The sequence below is a fragment of the Sturnira hondurensis genome, unplaced genomic scaffold (assembly GCF_014824575.4).
Source record: "Sturnira hondurensis isolate 20B ecotype Veracruz unplaced genomic scaffold, ASM1482457v3 Scaffold0016462, whole genome shotgun sequence".
Taxonomy (NCBI): domain Eukaryota; kingdom Metazoa; phylum Chordata; class Mammalia; order Chiroptera; family Phyllostomidae; genus Sturnira; species Sturnira hondurensis.
In genome coordinates, this window is record NW_028089093.1 from 574,575 (window position 1) to 593,563 (window position 18,989).

The following is an 18,989-nucleotide window of genomic DNA, read 5'->3' on the forward strand; positions in this document are numbered from 1 at the left end:
CTTGTCTGTGTTGTGTTCTGCTCGCTCCCTCAGGACTCTCTCTCAGCCAGTCTGCACACGGATGCCCTGTGTGGCCGGGCCCTGGTGCAAGGACCGGCTGAAAGGTAATGCTGAGCCTGATCAAGGACACTTTCAATCACAATTTTAAAGACTGAAGAAGAGTAATTCCTTCAGACGTTGGGCCACCACTCCATCGGCCAGCCGCCTGCCATCCTAAGTAAGAGAGACAGCAAAAGCAACCTTTTCTGGCCCACTGTTCTTTGAGAAATGTAAGCACTGCCTTTTTTATTTCTTAAAACAAGGACAATCATATAATAGCCAGAAAGAGCCACTTACATCTTTCTAGAAAGAAATCTACTATTCTGGGGTACTAAATCCTCAATGCGAAAAATATTAGGCCCTAATCAGTTAAATATAAAAACAAAATTAATCCCATCATGTTTGAGGGAATTTAATTTGAAGAAAATCAGCTTCCTAACTTGGTTAAAACAAAGTCTATAATGTAACGAGACAAAAGTGAAGTAGTTTAAGTAATAAATGTTTAATCAAAGAATTTTACATATTATTAACAGCATTCATTTGGCCAAACATCTACACGGTTGTAGACCCTACTATATATAAAGTGGGAATGTATCAAGTATAGACTATGAAAGTGCAAATAACAAGTCAAGGTTAGAGTAATTTTTTTTACATTATAAAATTAACTTGTTTACAAAATAGGCTTTGCCAAACTTTATTTCTGAATTGTAAAGTCAGTGACTGTTGTTTTTAAAATATGTACCAAGGAAATACAAATCAGCTACCGGTCTTTCCTCATGCTCCGGAGAGAGCAGCACGGAGACTCAGGGCACCACTCACTGCCCGGGTGAGGGCCACAGCCCGCCAGGCACACAGGCTTTGCAAGACAGGCTCCATGGCACACAGACTCCTTCTTTTGAAAAGTTACAACCTGGTCTAAAAACTGACGGGTGTTGATACTTTCAATCCAAAATAAATTTGTAAAAAAAAAAAATCCTTTAATGGACTATTTCAGTTTAATATACAGTAATACACCGCAGATAAAAGTTAACATTTACTCCAACAAATCTTAATAGGGTTGATGCCAATGTCTCTGGTGACTGGGGAAAGAAACCCTGCTGTGGCCTTGGGACTCCCCGGCACAGGACAACCCCACCCTGGTCTCTGCCCCGAGGGAGCCTGGGGAGCACCAAACACTACCACAACCTAGCCACGCAAATTCCAAATATGAGAGTATCTCAAAAGCAGGGTTTGGAAAATAAAAAGTAATAAAAAACTGTAATTGTAACTCATGTGACTATCAATACTAATGTAACCTTTCCCCCAGCCCAGGACATGCCTGTACAAACTTGGTACTGAAATTTTGGTATCTGCAGATTTCTGGTAAGAATCTGGCAAAACATTAAATGGAGCGTTGCATATCTATTTTGCTTATGTTATGCTAGTTGTGATAATATGTAAGTAGAACAGCCATTCCAACAGTTACTCTAGTTTTAATTACACACTGTATCATTGTATCTTAATTACAACTAAGACCAGTATTTTCTTCACAGTAAGACACTGATAACTAGGAAGTTGATTTTTTTTGAACACTAAACAGTAATCACACAGCAAATTAGTATTGTGCAACAGAACGAACACATGTCAGTACCTGCTATTTAGGCAAACAACTGATCAAATATTTAGTTGTTACGTTTACTGTAAAGGCAAGGCCATGGGTGGTTTCATGGAGGTCTCTGCAGTTCGTAGCATAGTAATGTCAGAAGAGACAGTGAAGTGTGAATGACTCACTCATTTAACTGGCAACTATCCGTTTAGGTTCGGCAAAGGCACAGTAACATGTTGCGCAGGATGTTTTATTGGATTGTTTAATAATCGTGGGATTTACTATAACTCAGAAAACTCCACTTTTTTCTACTTTATAAAACACTTACCATTAAAAGTAATTGCACCCATTAGTAATTAGAATGCACTGTAAAACTGTGAAAACAAAGAACTATGATTGCACTTCCAATAAAGTGCCTTTTAAAATACAGCACCGCTGTTGCTAATCAACCGTATTTTAATATTAAAATAAACTGTTTTAACAGCAGCATTAGGTTTAGTTAACTTAAGCTACAGGCTACATTTATGTAAATGCAGTCTCCATGGCAACAAAAGCCCATTAAAGCCTGGAATCTCACTGCTACCCATGGTGCCTCACTCCCGAGCGCGCTGGGGCCACCCGGAGCCTCTAGGGCACCCCACGCCTGAACGCCATCTTAGCGCACGAGTCAGAGTTTGGCACTAGTGGACTGTAAATAGACATGAAAAGGAATTTTTGACTCATGTGAAAACGAAAACCAATTACATGGTGGTAGATGCAGCACTAACGAGAAGCTCTGGACACTTCGATTCATTCTGCTTAGACAAAAAGGCGGGAAGAAGTCCAAGCACAAAGAGATCAAGGAACTCAATGTTTGTTACCAGGTCTATCCAAAACAAGGTCTGAAATGAAGATTCCCCCCACCCCACTTTGTTTTTGAAAGAGGAAAACCACCCAAGGATTAAGGAGTAAGCCTTTAATTTTAATGTTCAATATAACTATTGCTGACTTTAGGCTAAACAGGGGACTGCATTTTCTTAGCATGTGGAATCTAACTGACTTACTCCAGCTTGTTTCTCTCTCTCGCTCTTCTTTTTGGCAGCGAAAAAAGGGAAAGCTATCCAATTAAATATGAAAGAGGTTCCGTGTGAGGCTTAACTCCAAAATGAAGCTACTATTCAAGGGAACTCCTCGTATTCAACCCTACTTCCAGTGGTTTAGAATTGAGTTGGAATTAAGTGGATCAAGTCTCTATAAAGCACACTGCACTAGCATACCACCTGTACCTGCAATTCGCTGGGAGCCCAGACGTGTGCAGCTCACACTAAATGTACTTGTTCAACCCAGTCACTTGAGGTTTGAGGTGTTTGACTTGAAACATCTGAACTACCCTCCTTGTCGGCTGCCTCATTACCACTTTCGCCAGCTTGAGGAGGGGCTTCCCCAGCTAGAATATTCTCCTCCAAAGAGTTTTCGTCTCCTTTCTGGGTTCCTCTACCTTCACTGACCACAGCATCTTCAAAGACAGGATCCTCTTCTGGTGGCACCAGTTCCACATCCCTCACGCCTTCCGACCCACCTCTGACACAGGGGGGCAGGGAGTCTGCACTGACTTCTGAAGCCGCTGGAGGAATCAGGGCAATAGTCTGAGGGTTCATGTCATGAAACCAAGCCATTATGTTGCCAAGAAGATTATCATTGATGTTGGCATCCTGGCCAGCTGAGTCAGGGTCACTGGATGAGGGACAGAATTCACTTCTTGCCTCACTGAGAGGGAGTGAACTCAGGGTGTCAGATGAAAATGGGTCACTCTCTGCTCCTAGCCTCAGGAGGCTGTCGCTGAGTTCCAACAGCTCAGAGCTGCTTAACACAGCCTGCGGGCTGTCCGTGCTCCTGGGGACAGAGTCCAGCCTGGAAGATAAAGAAGTGCCTATCGCACCTAAGGATGCTTCACTACCAAGGAAGTCTCTGTTTCCTTCTTCGATGGCCAGCCCAGATTCTTGCAGTGACAACTGTATTGCGAGAAGTATATTGGGATCATCTTCATCCAAGGAACTCAGAGCCTGAGGGCAACAGAGAATAAAACCACTCTAAAATTCAAAAGGAAAAATGATTTAACCCAATGAGGTTTACCACTGTTTTTTTTTTACCTAACACAATTACTATTACCTCTCTTTTATTTATTCTTATTTTTTATTTCAATAGTTTATTTTTATTGTATTTTCCCCATTACCTCTACTTATACAGAAGAATTATTTCATCTATTCAAATCTTATTTTAGTTTTCTCTTCCCTGTTACAGGGGAAAAAAACTCCTTATGGTAAATTTCTTTTCCTACAGCACACCTCTGAAACAATTTAGAATGGAAGGGAAAAAAAGAAAAGCAGTGAAAGTGAAATTAGGAAACCAGGCTACACTGAGCAGGAGCAGAGGCCGGGGCCCAGCAAAGCTACCTGGAGAGCATCCTGGCGGTCAGAGCGGCCGGCAGAGGGGAGGTCCCGCAGGGCAGAGCTGTGCAGTGCACTCATGGACGCAGAGCCGACCACGGAGGGGCCCAGCCTGCGGCCACTGCCACCTTCTGGGAGATCTGTTTCAAAGCAAGCAATACCAGAGACGATCTGGTCATACAGATTTCATGTATCTTTTCAGTTAAATTGGCAATTTCTCTTTAAGTGTTGGTGACAACCTGTGTTCACAGTTCACCTAATCTTTCAGATTTCTCATGTGTATTTGTCTCACCAAAAGCAACAATGTATCTCTCAGGCTACTTCACACCCATGATTATTATTTGCATTTTTGCTTGCACTACATATGGTTCTATTCAGAAATGCCAATGCTACTGCTTCTTGGCCTCTGGCTAACACCAAGAAATACCAATGTTACCATCCATTCCTCTCTGTCTTTTCTTTTTTTTTAAAGATTTTATTTATTTACTTTTAGAGAGAAGGGGAGGGAGAGAGAAAAAGAAGAAATGCCAATGTGTGGTTGCCTCTCATATGCCCCCAACTGGGGACCTGGTCCACAACCCAGGCATGTGCCCTAACTGGGAATTGAACCGGCGACCCCTTGGTTCACAAGCCAGCATTCAATCCACTGAGCTATACCAGCCAGGGCCTCTTTGTTTTCTTCAGCAATAATAAGTAAAGGAGTTCAGTTTTCAGGGTTTTAGTTAGTTTATTTTTTTTTAAAGATTGTGGGAACTACAACAATAGCCTGAAGAAAACATCTTTAGGCCCATTGATCCTGATTTACTAAAAATAATCTGCTGACATTACAGTTTAACGACTTTCAATTATAATTTAATAATTAAAGGTTGATAATTAAAGTAATTTCTAATATCAGAAATTTTCTCTTTTAAAGACTGCTTATAGGAGAACTGAGGCTAGGAGGAAAACATCCCATGACCGCTACAATTTACGAGTACTCACCAGAACTACTCATGCTTAAGAACTTGACATGCACAATCTCACCTAAAATGCACAATTAGCCTCTGAGTAGCACTATTAGTGTTGCTTCTGTAGAATGTGGAGACCGAAGCTCAGAGAAGTTCAGTGACTCAATGTGCTGCCCTGTTAAGCAGCAGAGATGGGGTCCTGAACCCAGGTCTGAGTCCACAGCCCACGTTCTTAACTCCCCTGGTTTTCCGTATCCTGTGACAGTAAAAGTGGCTCCACACTGATTGTATACCTAAATTACAAACGCCTTCACAAACACACACTCAGCTTTTAGAATAAATTTTAGAGAACTAAGAGATTAAAACACACCTGACCCAAGAGCTTCCTTACCTAAAGTGCTTTCACTGGGCTCGTCGGTGTCTGGGGGGTTACTGAGCAGGCTGTGCACATCTCCGCGACGGCGCTGCTGTCTGTGCCTCCTCCGATACTGAAATTCAGCATATTCCTGCATAAACCAAAGGTTATAAAATACAGGAGAGCATGCACTTTTTTAAATGCAAAGAAACAGCACAGAATTCCAGGGAAAAAAGTGTGATTTTATATATGTATTATAAAATCATTTGGCTATAGAAAAAGGTTGTGCCATGCCAAGGAAAAAGAAAAGGGAAAATGGAAAAATAAAAATTTTAGGTAGTGAGTACAACTGCCTGGGTAAATTGGGAATACTTGCAAGCTCCAAGGCTAGATCTCAACTGAGCCATATTTCATGTGCCTGGTCCTTGTTATTTAGTAGCGTAGCTGACCCTGTGATGGTCTGACTACTGTAAGTTAGGATCTCCCTGGAGGTCTGGTTTTTAAAAAGTGACTGTGATATATACAATAGAAAGAAAGAAAAGCACACACTGTTAAGTGCATGTCAGACTGTTAGACTTTATATTTTGTGGGACTAGCATATCACACAGGTCAAATGACTACATCACGGGAAAGTGTGTGGTGAGCTTTAGAACACGACGCTGTCTGGCTTCCTTCCTACATTGGCTGACATGCGGGGTTTTCTACAAGACAGGCAGAGGGAAGTGTTTTCTGTTTCACAAATGGGAAGAACACAATTTGGGCAGATGTCCCTGAGTTCATTTTACATCTGCAGTGACAGTTTAAAGTGGGTTTGCTGTTGCAAAGGGCAGGACCAGATTTTAGTGACACAAGATATGAGAAGAGAGGCCAGTGGGCGTGACACCAACACAAGAAGGCTAATTTTGGGAATCATTATAGATTCTTTCAGTGATAAGCTCTAAGATACTCAGGTTTATGGTTATCTTGGTTACCCTCGAGTACTCAATATACTTATATCGTGAAAATACTAAAATAAACAAACGTTTTACATTACAAATAAAACTTCCATGTCATGTCACTGGGGTTAAATTTATTTAAACTCCATCTGTATAAGCAGCTGGACTCTAGTAAGAGGTGACAGGCATCCTACCACGTTAGGAACAAATGCATAAATGATACAAGTGCCTGGGGGGCATTATTTAGGCCAAGGGTGTCAAACTCATTTTCACCGGGGGTCAACATCAGCCTCGTGGTTGCCTTCAAAGAGCTGAATGTAATTTTAGGACTGTATAAATGAAGCCAAAGAGGGTCTCACATCCTCTTTGCCTGGAAACCTAAGATAAATTTGTTATATAATTTTTCTGATGGAAAACCCACATGGCATTCGCTCGGGATGCAATAGGCTTAAAAAATTTGTCTCATAAAATTAAACTTATCTGAAAATTTTGAAGGATTCCTAAGATCTCCAAGTAAGCACATGAAAAGGCTTTAGTTGGGATGTTCCAAATGGTTTGGAGAGTGTTAAGGCTACAGAGAAGACAGAGAGGCCCTAAGATTTATAGGGAAAAAAGCTGCTGGGATATTTATTTGTTTTAAATAATCGCTACCATTTATGGAACACCAGTTTGTTGGTGACTTAAAGAGATGCTCCGATCCTGCCAGAACCCCATGACATTACCACCCCCATTTTGAAGAAACTGCAGAGGGACACAGCGCACGGTCTGGTGAGTTAGAGCCAGGGCCTGCGTTCAGGTGGCCTGCAGACTTCCAGTTACGCTCTTTCCTCAGGGCTCCTCTGCTTTGAAGCGGTGCAAAGTAAATACTGATGCTAGTGACTGACTCATGCAGTTTAATTAAAAATAGTAAGATGGATTTAACTTTACTGGAAAAAAATATAAAAGTCTACTGGAGTTTGACAACATTTTTTCCCAGAGTGTATATAAAAGCATGAAACTAACTCTTAAAGATAAAATTCTGGCAGTTACTTGCTAGTTGCATCCATGCAAAATTTTAGAGTTTCACTGAGGGGTGATTCTTCATACTTGTAATAAGGTATAGATAAAAACTTGGTGTCTCAATGTGCCAAAGACTTTAGAGAAAAGTAAAAGTGAGTTAAATAATCCCTGTAAAATGTTTTTAACTCATAAAAAATAAATTTATGAAGAAACTGTTATTCTTTCACAATTCTCAATCTCTAGAGAATAAAACCTCAACAATTTTATTTGTAAATACTTATATGTGAGGTGGCCCGCTTTCCTACTTTTTACAAAGTCCATCTGCTTCAGTCCCATTAGCAGGTCCTCAGTAGGCAAAGACAAGTACTTCGGGACCCCTGGCCTCACTAGGAGCCAGGAGCCGTGGTGGCGCACAAATGACGGTGACCGCGCCAGCAAGTCATTTTTGCTAAACTGTGCTTCTACCTTGAAATTCTGAAAGCCTTAGTACTCTCTCTTTTTTTTGATAATTGAAGCTTTTATTCCTCCTTTTATTTGGACATTTCTCCCAATATCCCCAAAGCTGTAATTATAACATAGAAATAATAAGCATGGATCAGGTCAAGGAAGGGTTCACTGTCTGTTTTACAACAGACATTTCATTAAGATATTAGCTATAAAATTTCTGGGGGAGGGTAATTGAAGTGAATTTAAAATTCCCTATCAGAGGTCTAAGCACAAACTGTTTTCCCAAGTCAGTATTTTCTTGGATGCATCTACCAATACAAAAGGCTACAAGGTGATTGCAAGTATCCGCAGCAACTGAAACGAGAAAGCTATCTGATTTAAATGAGCCACGGTCATTTCCAGATAATAATCACTTTCACTGTCTTTCAGTTGAAAATAACAAATGGGATATAAATGATAAACAAGAAATTCATTGCCCTGCCCCCGTCCCAGAATTAAAGTTAAAAGTTTATTATAACATAAGCATTGGATGGTATAAAAGAACAAGAATAAAAGAACAAGGAAGAAGACAAAGTTAGAAAGAAATGCCAAAACCATTTAAAAATCCGACTCAACAGTGACAGTGGCAATTTAAATCTCGGAAAATTGCAATGCGATTAAGATTTTCACTCTATTATATTTTTATTTGCGGCAACTACTATTTGCAGTGCATTTTAGAACTTCTGTATTTTAAAATGGCATATAACAACAACAAAGAAAAAACAAGAAGAACATGAAAATCTTAGAGAAGCAGAAAGCGACTAAGCTAAGCATTTCTTTCTGCATAAACACTACTGATGTCAAATCTCCACCTTAGTGGCTGATTATAAATCAATCCTCTCAGGTTATTGCCATAACTTTTAAAAACAGATTCAGAATGAAACAATTTTACAACTAGAAATGTGCATTTCTAATAAATAAAATTTGTATCTGTTAATCAATTGGAAGATATTTTCCAAAAATACGAGATATAAATTGGCCTTAATGCTGACTGTTCAGTAATTAAAAATGGTAACAGGGGAGATGCATTTAATAATCTAAGGCCATAAATGACTACATGTAGGCCCTGCAGAGGCATTTTTATTAATAAATGAAAGAAAAAACAATGCTGACAACCTCAGGATTTAGAATAGAAGAGGGTGCAGATATAAGCAGGGTTGCGCTAAGGGGAAATATAATAAAGTAAAACAAACCCCCATAAAACAATTACCTCAGGCGATGCAAATCCTAAATATTCCCAATCCCATGTTCCACCAGCAAAGCTACAAAGAAATTAGACACACCGTTTGATTTACTGTCAGTACTCGAGAATACAAACAACCAGACCCTTGCCCTTTGGGCACTCCTTTTAATTCCTCTACTTGGATCGGAACTTGCTTAACCAAAGTAGATTCACTATAGAATATAATTAAAGTGATACTTTCATTTTTTTCTTTCAAATTCTAAGTTACTTAATGTTTGTGTAAAATGGTGGAAAAATAAAAATCACCATGCTACAACAGACTATTTTATGACTGCCTCTATTTTTAAATTATAAATATTGATGTAAAAACAGGGTCAAAGGAATTTCTAATGCTTGTAATTATCATGAATAAAAAAGGTATACTTGAATTTATAATGGCATTAATAGTATAAGTATCGGAAACAACCGAAGTCAACTTCTCTTTAATGGATGATATGGGTCTCTTAAATAACTTTACTAATATAGATCATTAAATAACTTTATTAATTTACTACTAATATTTCTTCATCTCTTACAAATATATCCATGACAAGCTGGCAAGGCTTCCAAATACTACAACATGAGATGTTTATAGCTATCCCAACACTACATATATTACTTATTTTAAATGACTCACTAGCATAGTCTTTGAATTACAAGTTCACTGAAGTATGAAATTCACCTACCCTATTTAGTGAGAAACTACACAGTGACAAACAAAAAAATGAGAAAAACAGAAGTAGTACTTGAGGGAAATCACCAAAAAGAAGCTACTATACTTTCATCAGCTATCCACATTTGCAGTTTTATAAAACCTAGTTGGACAGAAAAATAAACCTGCTGGCACTTGAGGCTGGAGTTAGGACGGTCTCACAATGCGCATCCCTTTTACCTGCGCCTTGGAGCTTCCGGTGAGTCTGCAGGAGCAACCCCCCGTGCCACGGATGCCAGGAATTCCTGCCTCTTCTGCTGGACCAGGCAAGCCGCCTTGATAATCTTGTGGCGGGGTGTGCGAAGGTAAGGCCTATTGACTTTTTGGGCAAGGTCTTCAGTGACCATTTCCAGGTCTGTCTACAGTAAGAAGAGAAACAAAAGATTATAGGCTGGTGGATTGGTCAACAGCAAATCCAAACAGTAAATCCAGTGTCTATCTGGTTTCTCAATTAACTCTAACTCTTCTAAAGTCAGAAATTATTCCAAACTCTGAAATAACTTTGTATTTGACATGTTTCTATTTGTCACATTATAGGAAAGCAGCACCCATTTGCCAGGCATTTATGGCAATGTAGTTGGTATGAATCACAAAGAAACAGTGAGAATACCAGCTATGTACAAGGAATTTATAATTTGTCTACGTAAAAAAAAAAAACCTAATAAACTTCAAGTCAAGTCACTGTGCATGCAAATGCATAACATGTGGTATAGACTACATTCAAATGCCTGAAAATCTGTGGCAAGGCAAGATCCCTGTGATTTGGGGTTAGGCTAGAAAGGCTTTAAGAAGAAAATGAATATTGAAAGTTGAAAAGAAATATAGGATATGAATTAGGAGGGGGCAATTCAAAGGGATGACAAAAACTAGCAAGAGAAGAAAGTACGGTGCAAAAAAAAATAGAGTAATGTACAATGAAGTTGGTCAGTTACAGAGATGTCAGTTGACATAGGTGTTTTTGTTTTTAAGTATTGTAACTTTTTTAGCTGTACTCTTAAAATAAACTGGTAAATACCAACTTTCCCATTTAGTAAGTAATATATACTTTTTCAGTTTTAAAGATAAAATCCTTAATTGTGTAATTTGGATTGGGCTACGTTTCAACCTCAACCAGCTTAAAACTAATAATTTAAAACATGGTAGGAAATGTTTGCAAAGCTGAGAATTCATTCAGATCTGCAGAATGAGAAATTCAAACATAAGGAAAATTTCAGATTATTACTGGTAAACCTTTATTTAAAAACCATCGTAAAAATGAAAGTAAAACTGTTTACTACTCACACTAAATAAGTTAAAACTTAATGAAGTGGTTGAAGAAGGAGAAAAGTTGTTTTTCATAATAACTGCATTTAAATTTAATTAAAAAGGATATCTTACTTGCATGAGTTCAAAAATTTCTTTTTTTGTGCTTTTAGGTTCTAAGAAAAATCCATAGGGATAAGAACACTTGAGAATGCGCCGGGTTTTTAAGAGCACGTGAACCGCATCTTCAATGAAGGTGGTATCTGGACAGCCTCCTTCAGCTGTGAAGTGAATCAGGCACAGTGAAACAAGTTTTTGCAAATATGCTATTATAAAATTAATAACACCACTGAATTTTCTTAAAAATGAAACAGAAAAACAAAAAACCACCAAACAAGGATCCCTATGAAACAGCTTGAAGTGGCTGTAGAACTGTATTTATTTGACCTAGACTAAAAACCCACACAGCACCCTCATACGTGACTTGTCTGCATTTATAAATGAAACACACTCTGCTCAGGATACTGATAACAGCTGGGAAGGAGCACATACACCAATCCTACACTCCATTCTCACTCCGCTGGCAAACAAATCTAGCTTTAGGTCAACTCAAAGGTTCCATGCTTTACCAAGTTGTTTAGGTTATCACTGGTAGGACTTTGCTGAGCAAGATTAACATCTTGCTTTAAAAAAAAAAAAAGAGCCAAATTATAGTTATGCCTCTATAAAAACAACCTTATAGGGGAGTAAAAGACACAACATTCTGGATAACTAATATAACTAATTCTGGACAACTAAATAACTAATGCTAGTAAACAGAAAACTTCAGGGAGATGAAGGAAGCGTGAGGAGGAGGGAAGAAGAAACTGCTTTCATATCTGAGATTGTTCTTTCCCCAAATACTATAGGCCTTTCCTTAACTACAAACAAAAATCGAAATTAAGCAGTAGAATCTAAATTCATAAGTACTTTTGAAAATAAGATTATTCTGCACATCTGTAGAAAGAAATTACATGGGTATGTACACACAATGAAATACATACCAGCCCCAAATACCAACCCTAGCTTAAGTATCTGAATTAAGATGTAAAAAAAGAAAAACGAATGAAACAAAACAAACACCCCCCTTCCACATTATGATAAGTGAGAAGTCTGTGAAGTTGTGTTTCTTCCTTTCCAACCCTTGTATATGTTAGTTCTCTTTCATATCTAGAGCCTGTAGAAGACTGAATAGAACAGGTATTTACTGAGTATGCACTGTGTGTTAAGCACTGTTCTCAGCATTAGGAATACAGTGGTGACGAAACAGACACCAATCCCTGCTGAAGAACTGTAGAACCTGTGAGGGTTCTCTTTTCAATTCCAACCACGGACAATTCCTTGAGAGTTCGATACTGGAGTGAGACAGTTACATCATTGCTAAAGCCTAGCAACTTCAGTAAGGAGACATAATTAGTAAGGAGACTAAGCTTCTATTAATGCATATGGTTACTATCTTAATTGGGGAATTATCATCATGAAAAGGGTTATTAGTACTTATTACTTTTATAAACTGGAGAAAATACATGTACAACTGATTACAATTTTAGGCTTAATATCTTTTATATACAAGCTATATTATTTTTAAAATGTGATTAAAACATGCCAGAACCTGTGGCATGCCAGTGCTCTGTGTGGTCACTGTGATATATTACATTCTGATAATGTGACCAGTACTCAACCATTTTTAGGAATGCTCTTAAGTTTGCCCTGTCTCATGTCTTTTTTGTTTTTTGACTCCAGTGTCTGTCATTTACCAGTGGGATGATTTCTCCCCAAACTGTCCTTGATTTCCATTCCACTAGGTACTCAGCTAAATTTTTTCAAGACTCTTTGGGAATTCAGTCACACAACAATTGTGTGGTATTCAACTCTTGCTCTTTTGACTAGGTCAGGGATGACTTTAGGGCCCATCCACCTTTTCCAACACTGGAGAGCATCAACAGTGGTACAGAGTAAGCAATACCATGATGTGTGTATCTGCTAATAGGGGAGGCTGCTTAAATTAAGAGGAGATGAGGTAAGCTGGGTGGAAAATCTAATCACAGGGGCCTCAAATGCTAAACTGCACTCTGGGCTTCAGAGAACTCCAACAGAACCAAAATGAGCTAATGGAGATAATGTATTCCTTTAAAAGCCTTAACCTCCTACCAATGGAGTGACTGAGTTAATAAGCATTGAAGGAATGCTTATTCCTTCAATAAAGGAAAAAGTAGAATAACCACTTTATATTGATTATAACACATGCCACTTACAACTTACTTTCTTTGAGAGCTCTACTCAGTTGCTCCATCTTTTCTTTGGCTGTTTTAAGAAGGCGTTGTTCTAACTAAAGAAAAAGAAATAAATAATTTATATCGTTCTCATTATTTATTCACAACAGTGTATTTCAGTGTATTTGAAATGACTGGGGACATACCTGATAGCTATGCTCATGGTTTTTAAATCTTGTGTAATAGTGCATAAATCTGTCAAGCTCCTGAAACCGTTTGTGTTTCTTCTCAGCCTAGGAAACAAAACTCCATAAATGACTTTTATAAATAAAAGTACTAGCTCTTAAAATTGGTTTTTTTGACCACTTAAAAGATTTTATTAGTAATAGATACTAATGCACACAGATTTGTTGACTATTTTATTGAGAGAAAATAATAACCAATATACTTAAGGCTCCCAGAAAAAAGCCCTGAATTTGTATTTTCTGTGTCAAAGCTCTGAATCCACAATCCCAGAGTGGAAGGCAGAGATGCCTCACCAGCCCTATGCTTATCATATCTTCCCTGCTTAGTTACATTGCTTATTACTATGAACTGAATTGTGTCTCCCCCAAATTTGTGTTGAAGCCCTAACATCCAATGTGAGTGTATTTGGAGAGAGGGCCTGTGAGGTGATAACCGTTATCAGAACGGGGCCCTAATCCCACAGAACTGGTGCCCTGTAGACACCAGAAGACACCAGAACTTTCTCTCCACATGTGAAGACACAGCAAAAAACAGAGCTGCTTGTAGGCTAGGAAGAGTCATCACCAGAAACTGAATGGGCAAGAACATTGATCTTGTACTTCCCAGTCTCCAGAACTGTGAGAAATAAATTTCTGAATTTAAGCTGCCTATGATATTTTGTCATGGCAGCCAAGCAGACCAAGATATTTATTATATGCTATAACATAACCTTGTATGGTTGATATTATGTTAACATTATTTTTGTCATGGGGATGTAATGCACAGTACAGAAAATATAGTCAATAATATCATCATAACTCTGTATGGTGACATACAGTTACTAAACTTACTGTGGTAATCACATCATATGGTATATAAATGTTGAATCACTATGTTGTATACCTGAAACCAATACACCATTGTATGTCAACTATACTTTAATTAAAAAATTGTTTTAAGTCATTGTAGAGGAAGGCTGGAACACATAAGGCTTATGTTCAATACAAAATAAGAAAAATTTGTTCAAAAAGCTCCAGTTTACAAAGTTATTTTGTTTAAATTAAAGGCTATGCTAAAGTGTATTCAACTTCATGCCTCATTACAATGAAGACGGGAAAAGAAGAAATGCAAAATACTTGCAACGGTATTAAGTGGCTTAGCCAGAAGTGTTGGCTGAAACAGTTCTCTTTACCTCCACAGTCATCTCCTTGGACTGCTCCTCCACGTGCTGAATGACCTCATAGCGAGTGCATCTGTAATACCCGCCTGTGGAAGAACTATGCTTTTTCCATTCTTCTAGGCAAATCCAGCAAAAGTCGTACTTGCACTTCAAAAGAAAACATATATGTAAACATCTCAACATGTTAATATGCAAGCTGTTTTCTGATTTTTCATCTACCAGTTTGCAGGGATTAAACACTCCTGCCTGTGTGACCAGGCACAAATCTTCTTAAAGACACACCTTTTTTTTTTCATGTTTCCTTTGGAGGCATTATCTGCACTATTAGGAAAGATGTCACATTAGTTTAAAATTAGTATTATTTTTAATTTAATTTTTTTACTATATTTTATTGATTACGCCATTAGAGTTGTCCCATTCCCCCCCTTCACTCCCCTCCACCCTGCACATTCCTCCCCCACCATTTCCCCCCTTTCGTTCATGTCCATGTGTCAGAAGTTCTTTAGATTCTATATTTCCCATAGTATTCCTGCCCTCCCCCGTCTATTGTCTACCTACCGTCTATACTACTTATTCTCTGTACCTTCTCCCTGCTTTTCCTCCTCCCACTCCTCTGTTGCTAACCCTCCATGTGATCTTCATTTCTATGGTTCCACTCCTAATCTAGCTGTCCTCTGGGTTTGCTTTTGTTTTAGGTGTGGTTGTTAATAACTATGAGTTTGCTATTCTTTCACTGATGTTCATATTTTTATCTTCTTTTTCTTAGAGAAGTCCCTTTAACATTTCACATAATAAGGGCTTGGTGATGATGAACTCCTTGAACTTGACCTTATCTGAGAAGCACTTTATCTGCCCTTCCATTCTAAATGAAAGCTTTGCTGGATAAAGCAATCTTGGCTGTAGGTCTTTGGATTTCATGACTTGGAATACTTCTTTCCAGCCCCTTCTTGCCTGTAAGGTCTCTTTTGAGAAATCCACTGACAGTCTGATGGGAACTCCTTTGTAGGTGACTGTCCCCTTATCTCTTGCTGCTTCTAGAATTCTCTCCTTCATTTTAGTCTTGGCTAATGTAATTATGATGTGCCTTGGTGTGTTCCTTCTTGGGTCCAACTTCTTGGGGACTCTCTGAGCTTCCTGAGTTTCCTGGAAGTCCATTTCCTTTGCCAGATTGGGGAAGTTCTCCTTATTTGTTCAAATAAGTGTTCCACTTGTGGCTGTTTCTTTCCCCCTTCTGGTACCCCTATAATCCAGATGTTGGAACGTTTAAAGATGTCCTGGAGGTTCCTAAGCCTCTCCTCATTGTTTGAATTCTCATTTCTTCATTCCTTTCTGTTTGGTTGTTTCTTTCTTCCTTCTGGTCCATTCCACTGATTTGAGTCCCAGTTTCCTTTCCATCGCTACTGGTTTCCTGGACATCTCCCTTCATTTCATTCAGTTTAGCCTTCATATGTTCCTCTAATTTGTGACTATAATCAACCAGTTCTGTGAGCATCCTGATAAACAGTGTCTTGAATTGTGCTTCTGAGAGGCTGGCAATTTCTCCGTCACTGAGAGTTATGGGCTCTGGGACTTTGAGTTCTTCTTGCGCCATTTTTTGGGTTGTTTGTGCCTGTTACGTAGCAGGATCGGAGCCCTAGGTGTTCACTAGAGCAGGGCAACTCAGTTGGTGGTTTGTGCTGTTGTATGTGGGGGCGGGGTCAAAGAGGAACTATGGAGTCCCGTCTGCCGCCTGCTGCCACAACCCCCACTGGTGCCATAGCCACCTTGGTCACCGGGCCCACGCATTTAGTTCCACTGCACGCGAGTGTGCCACCGCCGTCAGCCCTCCACCACTGGGTTTGCCCCCTGGGGCCTGCGTGGTCCGTCTCACTGTGCACGAATGTGCAACCACGGTCAGTCTGCCCCGTACCCTGACTGGTTCTGGGCAACCTGCGCGCCTAGGTCTTGGGATCTGTCCTGCCCGACCCTGCTCCTGCTGGCTCCGCCCCTCTTACCGTCCCTGTTGACCATGGGGTTCGTAGTTGTCAGACTTCCGTATAATTCAATTTTCTGGTCTTTGGGTGTGTCTTTGTTCTCCAAACCTTTGTTGTATTCAAACTTGGCTGTGGGAGAAGGCACAGTGTTTCCACCTATGCCTCCATCTTGGTGGAAGTCCTCATGTTAACTTTTGGACTGAGGTAGACTTCTTTTTTATCATACTAAGGGAGATACTGTCTATTTTTATTTTTAAAAAATCCTAACCTGAGGATATAATTTATTGATTTTAGAGAAAGGAAAGGGTGAGAGGGACAGAGACACACTGATGGGTTGCCTCCCATATGTGCCCCAACTGGGGTTTAAATATGCAACCTAGGTATATACCCTGACTGGAATCGAACCTGCAGCCTTTCAGTGTATGGGATGATGTGCCAACCAACATAGCAACCTGACCAGGGCTGTCAATTACTATTTCTTTGACTGTCTTATAAATAATGGTTGTTGCCCTTATTGGTGTGACTCAGTGGGTTGGGCACTGTACCACAAAGCAAAAGGTCACAGGTTGGATTCCCAGTCAGGGCATGTGTAAGTAGCAATCAATTGATGTTTCTCTCTCTCTCCCTCCCTCCCTCCCCCTCTTTCTCTATTAAAAAAATGGTTGTGAATTTTTTTGGTCAAATGACTTTTTTGCATCTATAGAAATTACACATGATTTTTCTTAATGACTTTACTAATAAGATGAGGTACATCAATAACTTTTAAATACTAAACCATTCTTGTATTCCTGAAGTAAAACCCACGTGGTCAATGACTCTTACTTTTTATTTAAATATATTTTTATTGCTTTCTTTAAAGATTTTGTTTATTTATCTTTAGAGGGGAAGGAGAGAGGGAGAGAAATATCAGTGTATGGTTGCCTCTGGTGTGTCCCCTGCCGGGAACTGGCCTGCAACCCAGGCATGTGCCCTGACTGGGAGTGGAACCGCGATCCTTTGGTTCGCAGGCCCGAGCTCAATTCACTGAGCTACACCAGCCAGGGCAAGAAAAAAAATTTTAAATGCAACAGAAGCTTAAGCAAAAATCTGTTTAAAATACACTACCTGATAGCATTAGTCTGATTAATTCATGAAAAGTTCACTCACTAAATGCACATTTATCAAGTACCTAGTACTGGTAGGTGCTATGAAAGAAATTAATGGTTAACGGTGGATCCTGCTCTGTTGTTAGCAGCCCAACTGCTGAGTTTTATGGTCAACTTATATTTCTTCATGCATCTATGTAGTTTATACCAAAGTGCTTAAGAAAAAACTAATACAGATGTTGGAGATAAGACCACAAAGTAAATGAAACAATTTTGGCCTAGTCAGCTGGAATAATAAGCACTTTCAAACATTCGGGTCAGAATGCTGTACTAGGTTTTTCTTCTTGCCACTCAGGAAATTACTATTACTGTCTCAATAAGCCAATTTGTTACGTTAATTTTATATTACTCTAGGCTTGTAAAAATCATTGCTTAACTGCCATTATTTTTAAAGTCACAGTAATAACAAGAATTAATTTCAAGGTTAAAAATCAAGTAATATGTAGAAAGAAGATATTGCCATATTTTATTAAAATCTTAACTCTTTGGGTTTCTTTCCCATCCTAATTACAGAAATTACATTGGCTTTCTCTCAATAATTTTAAATATCCTTTATACACATGGCTCTTCCAACAAAGAGAAAAATATTAAACTATCATTACAATTTTAAAAACTGTTCATAAGTGTAAGACATGAATTAATAAAATATTATTAACCTAATTTGCAGAATATTTGTTTTAAATATAGTCATTTCTTTCTACGCAACTAAGCCAGGAGGGTAGCTTTCTAAGAGTAATTATTTATATTAATTATTTTTCAGCCAAGTAGGTTTTTATTGGCATTTCCATTTTCAATATAGTAATGCACTAATTACTTAACTGACAGTTTCATTAGTGACTTAAAGTCTGCCTGCTGCTTTGGGTACCTTTATTATACACACACATCTATTTATACACACCAAGATTTAAGATTTGGACTTACAGGGATTGCCTAGAACCTGGCTATAGCTTTGAATCTACTCTGTGTGCTCCAAAACCAGGTTTGCAAGAGATCTGTATACAGTAGCTCTCTATCATTTACTATCATTATTTATACATACACTAAACTCCCAGGATTCTCACCTGGGAGAGTGACTGGCAGGGAAGGACTCAGGCATTTCTTATCTTCTGGCCAAATACCACTGAAATCCTTACTCTTACTTATAACACTCACCATGAGTGTAAAGTTTACACTTGATCTTAGCCAAAAGGCCGAGAAGTGATATGAGTGTAAAGTTTAGTAATATAAATCAAAAGTTACTCAACAAAGAAAGCAGAACGCAGTCTC

General features: G+C 38.8%; 1 protein-coding gene across 3 annotated transcripts in view; it reads right to left on the minus strand.

The window, feature by feature from the left end:
- Nucleotides 1-521: 521 nt before the first annotated feature.
- The window catches only part of ANKIB1 (ankyrin repeat and IBR domain containing 1), a 139,214-nt gene continuing 120,746 nt past the window's right edge, over nt 522-18,989 (minus strand). For 2 of the 3 annotated variants that reach the window (XM_037066071.1, XM_037066070.1), the window contains exons 12-20: nt 14,618-14,752; nt 13,407-13,493; nt 13,250-13,316; nt 11,084-11,229; nt 9,887-10,065; nt 8,983-9,034; nt 5,389-5,503; nt 4,057-4,190; nt 522-3,666 (exon numbers count right to left, since the gene is read on the minus strand). In XM_037066071.1, coding sequence (XP_036921966.1) covers nt 2,923-3,666; nt 4,057-4,190; nt 5,389-5,503; nt 8,983-9,034; nt 9,887-10,065; nt 11,084-11,229; nt 13,250-13,316; nt 13,407-13,493; nt 14,618-14,752 — 1,659 coding nt within the window. In that variant the 3' untranslated portion in view covers nt 522-2,922. The remainder of the gene's footprint in view (nt 3,667-4,056; nt 4,191-5,388; nt 5,504-8,982; nt 9,035-9,886; nt 10,066-11,083; nt 11,230-13,249; nt 13,317-13,406; nt 13,494-14,617; nt 14,753-18,989) is intronic. The other variant, XM_037066072.1, reaches the window with a different exon arrangement.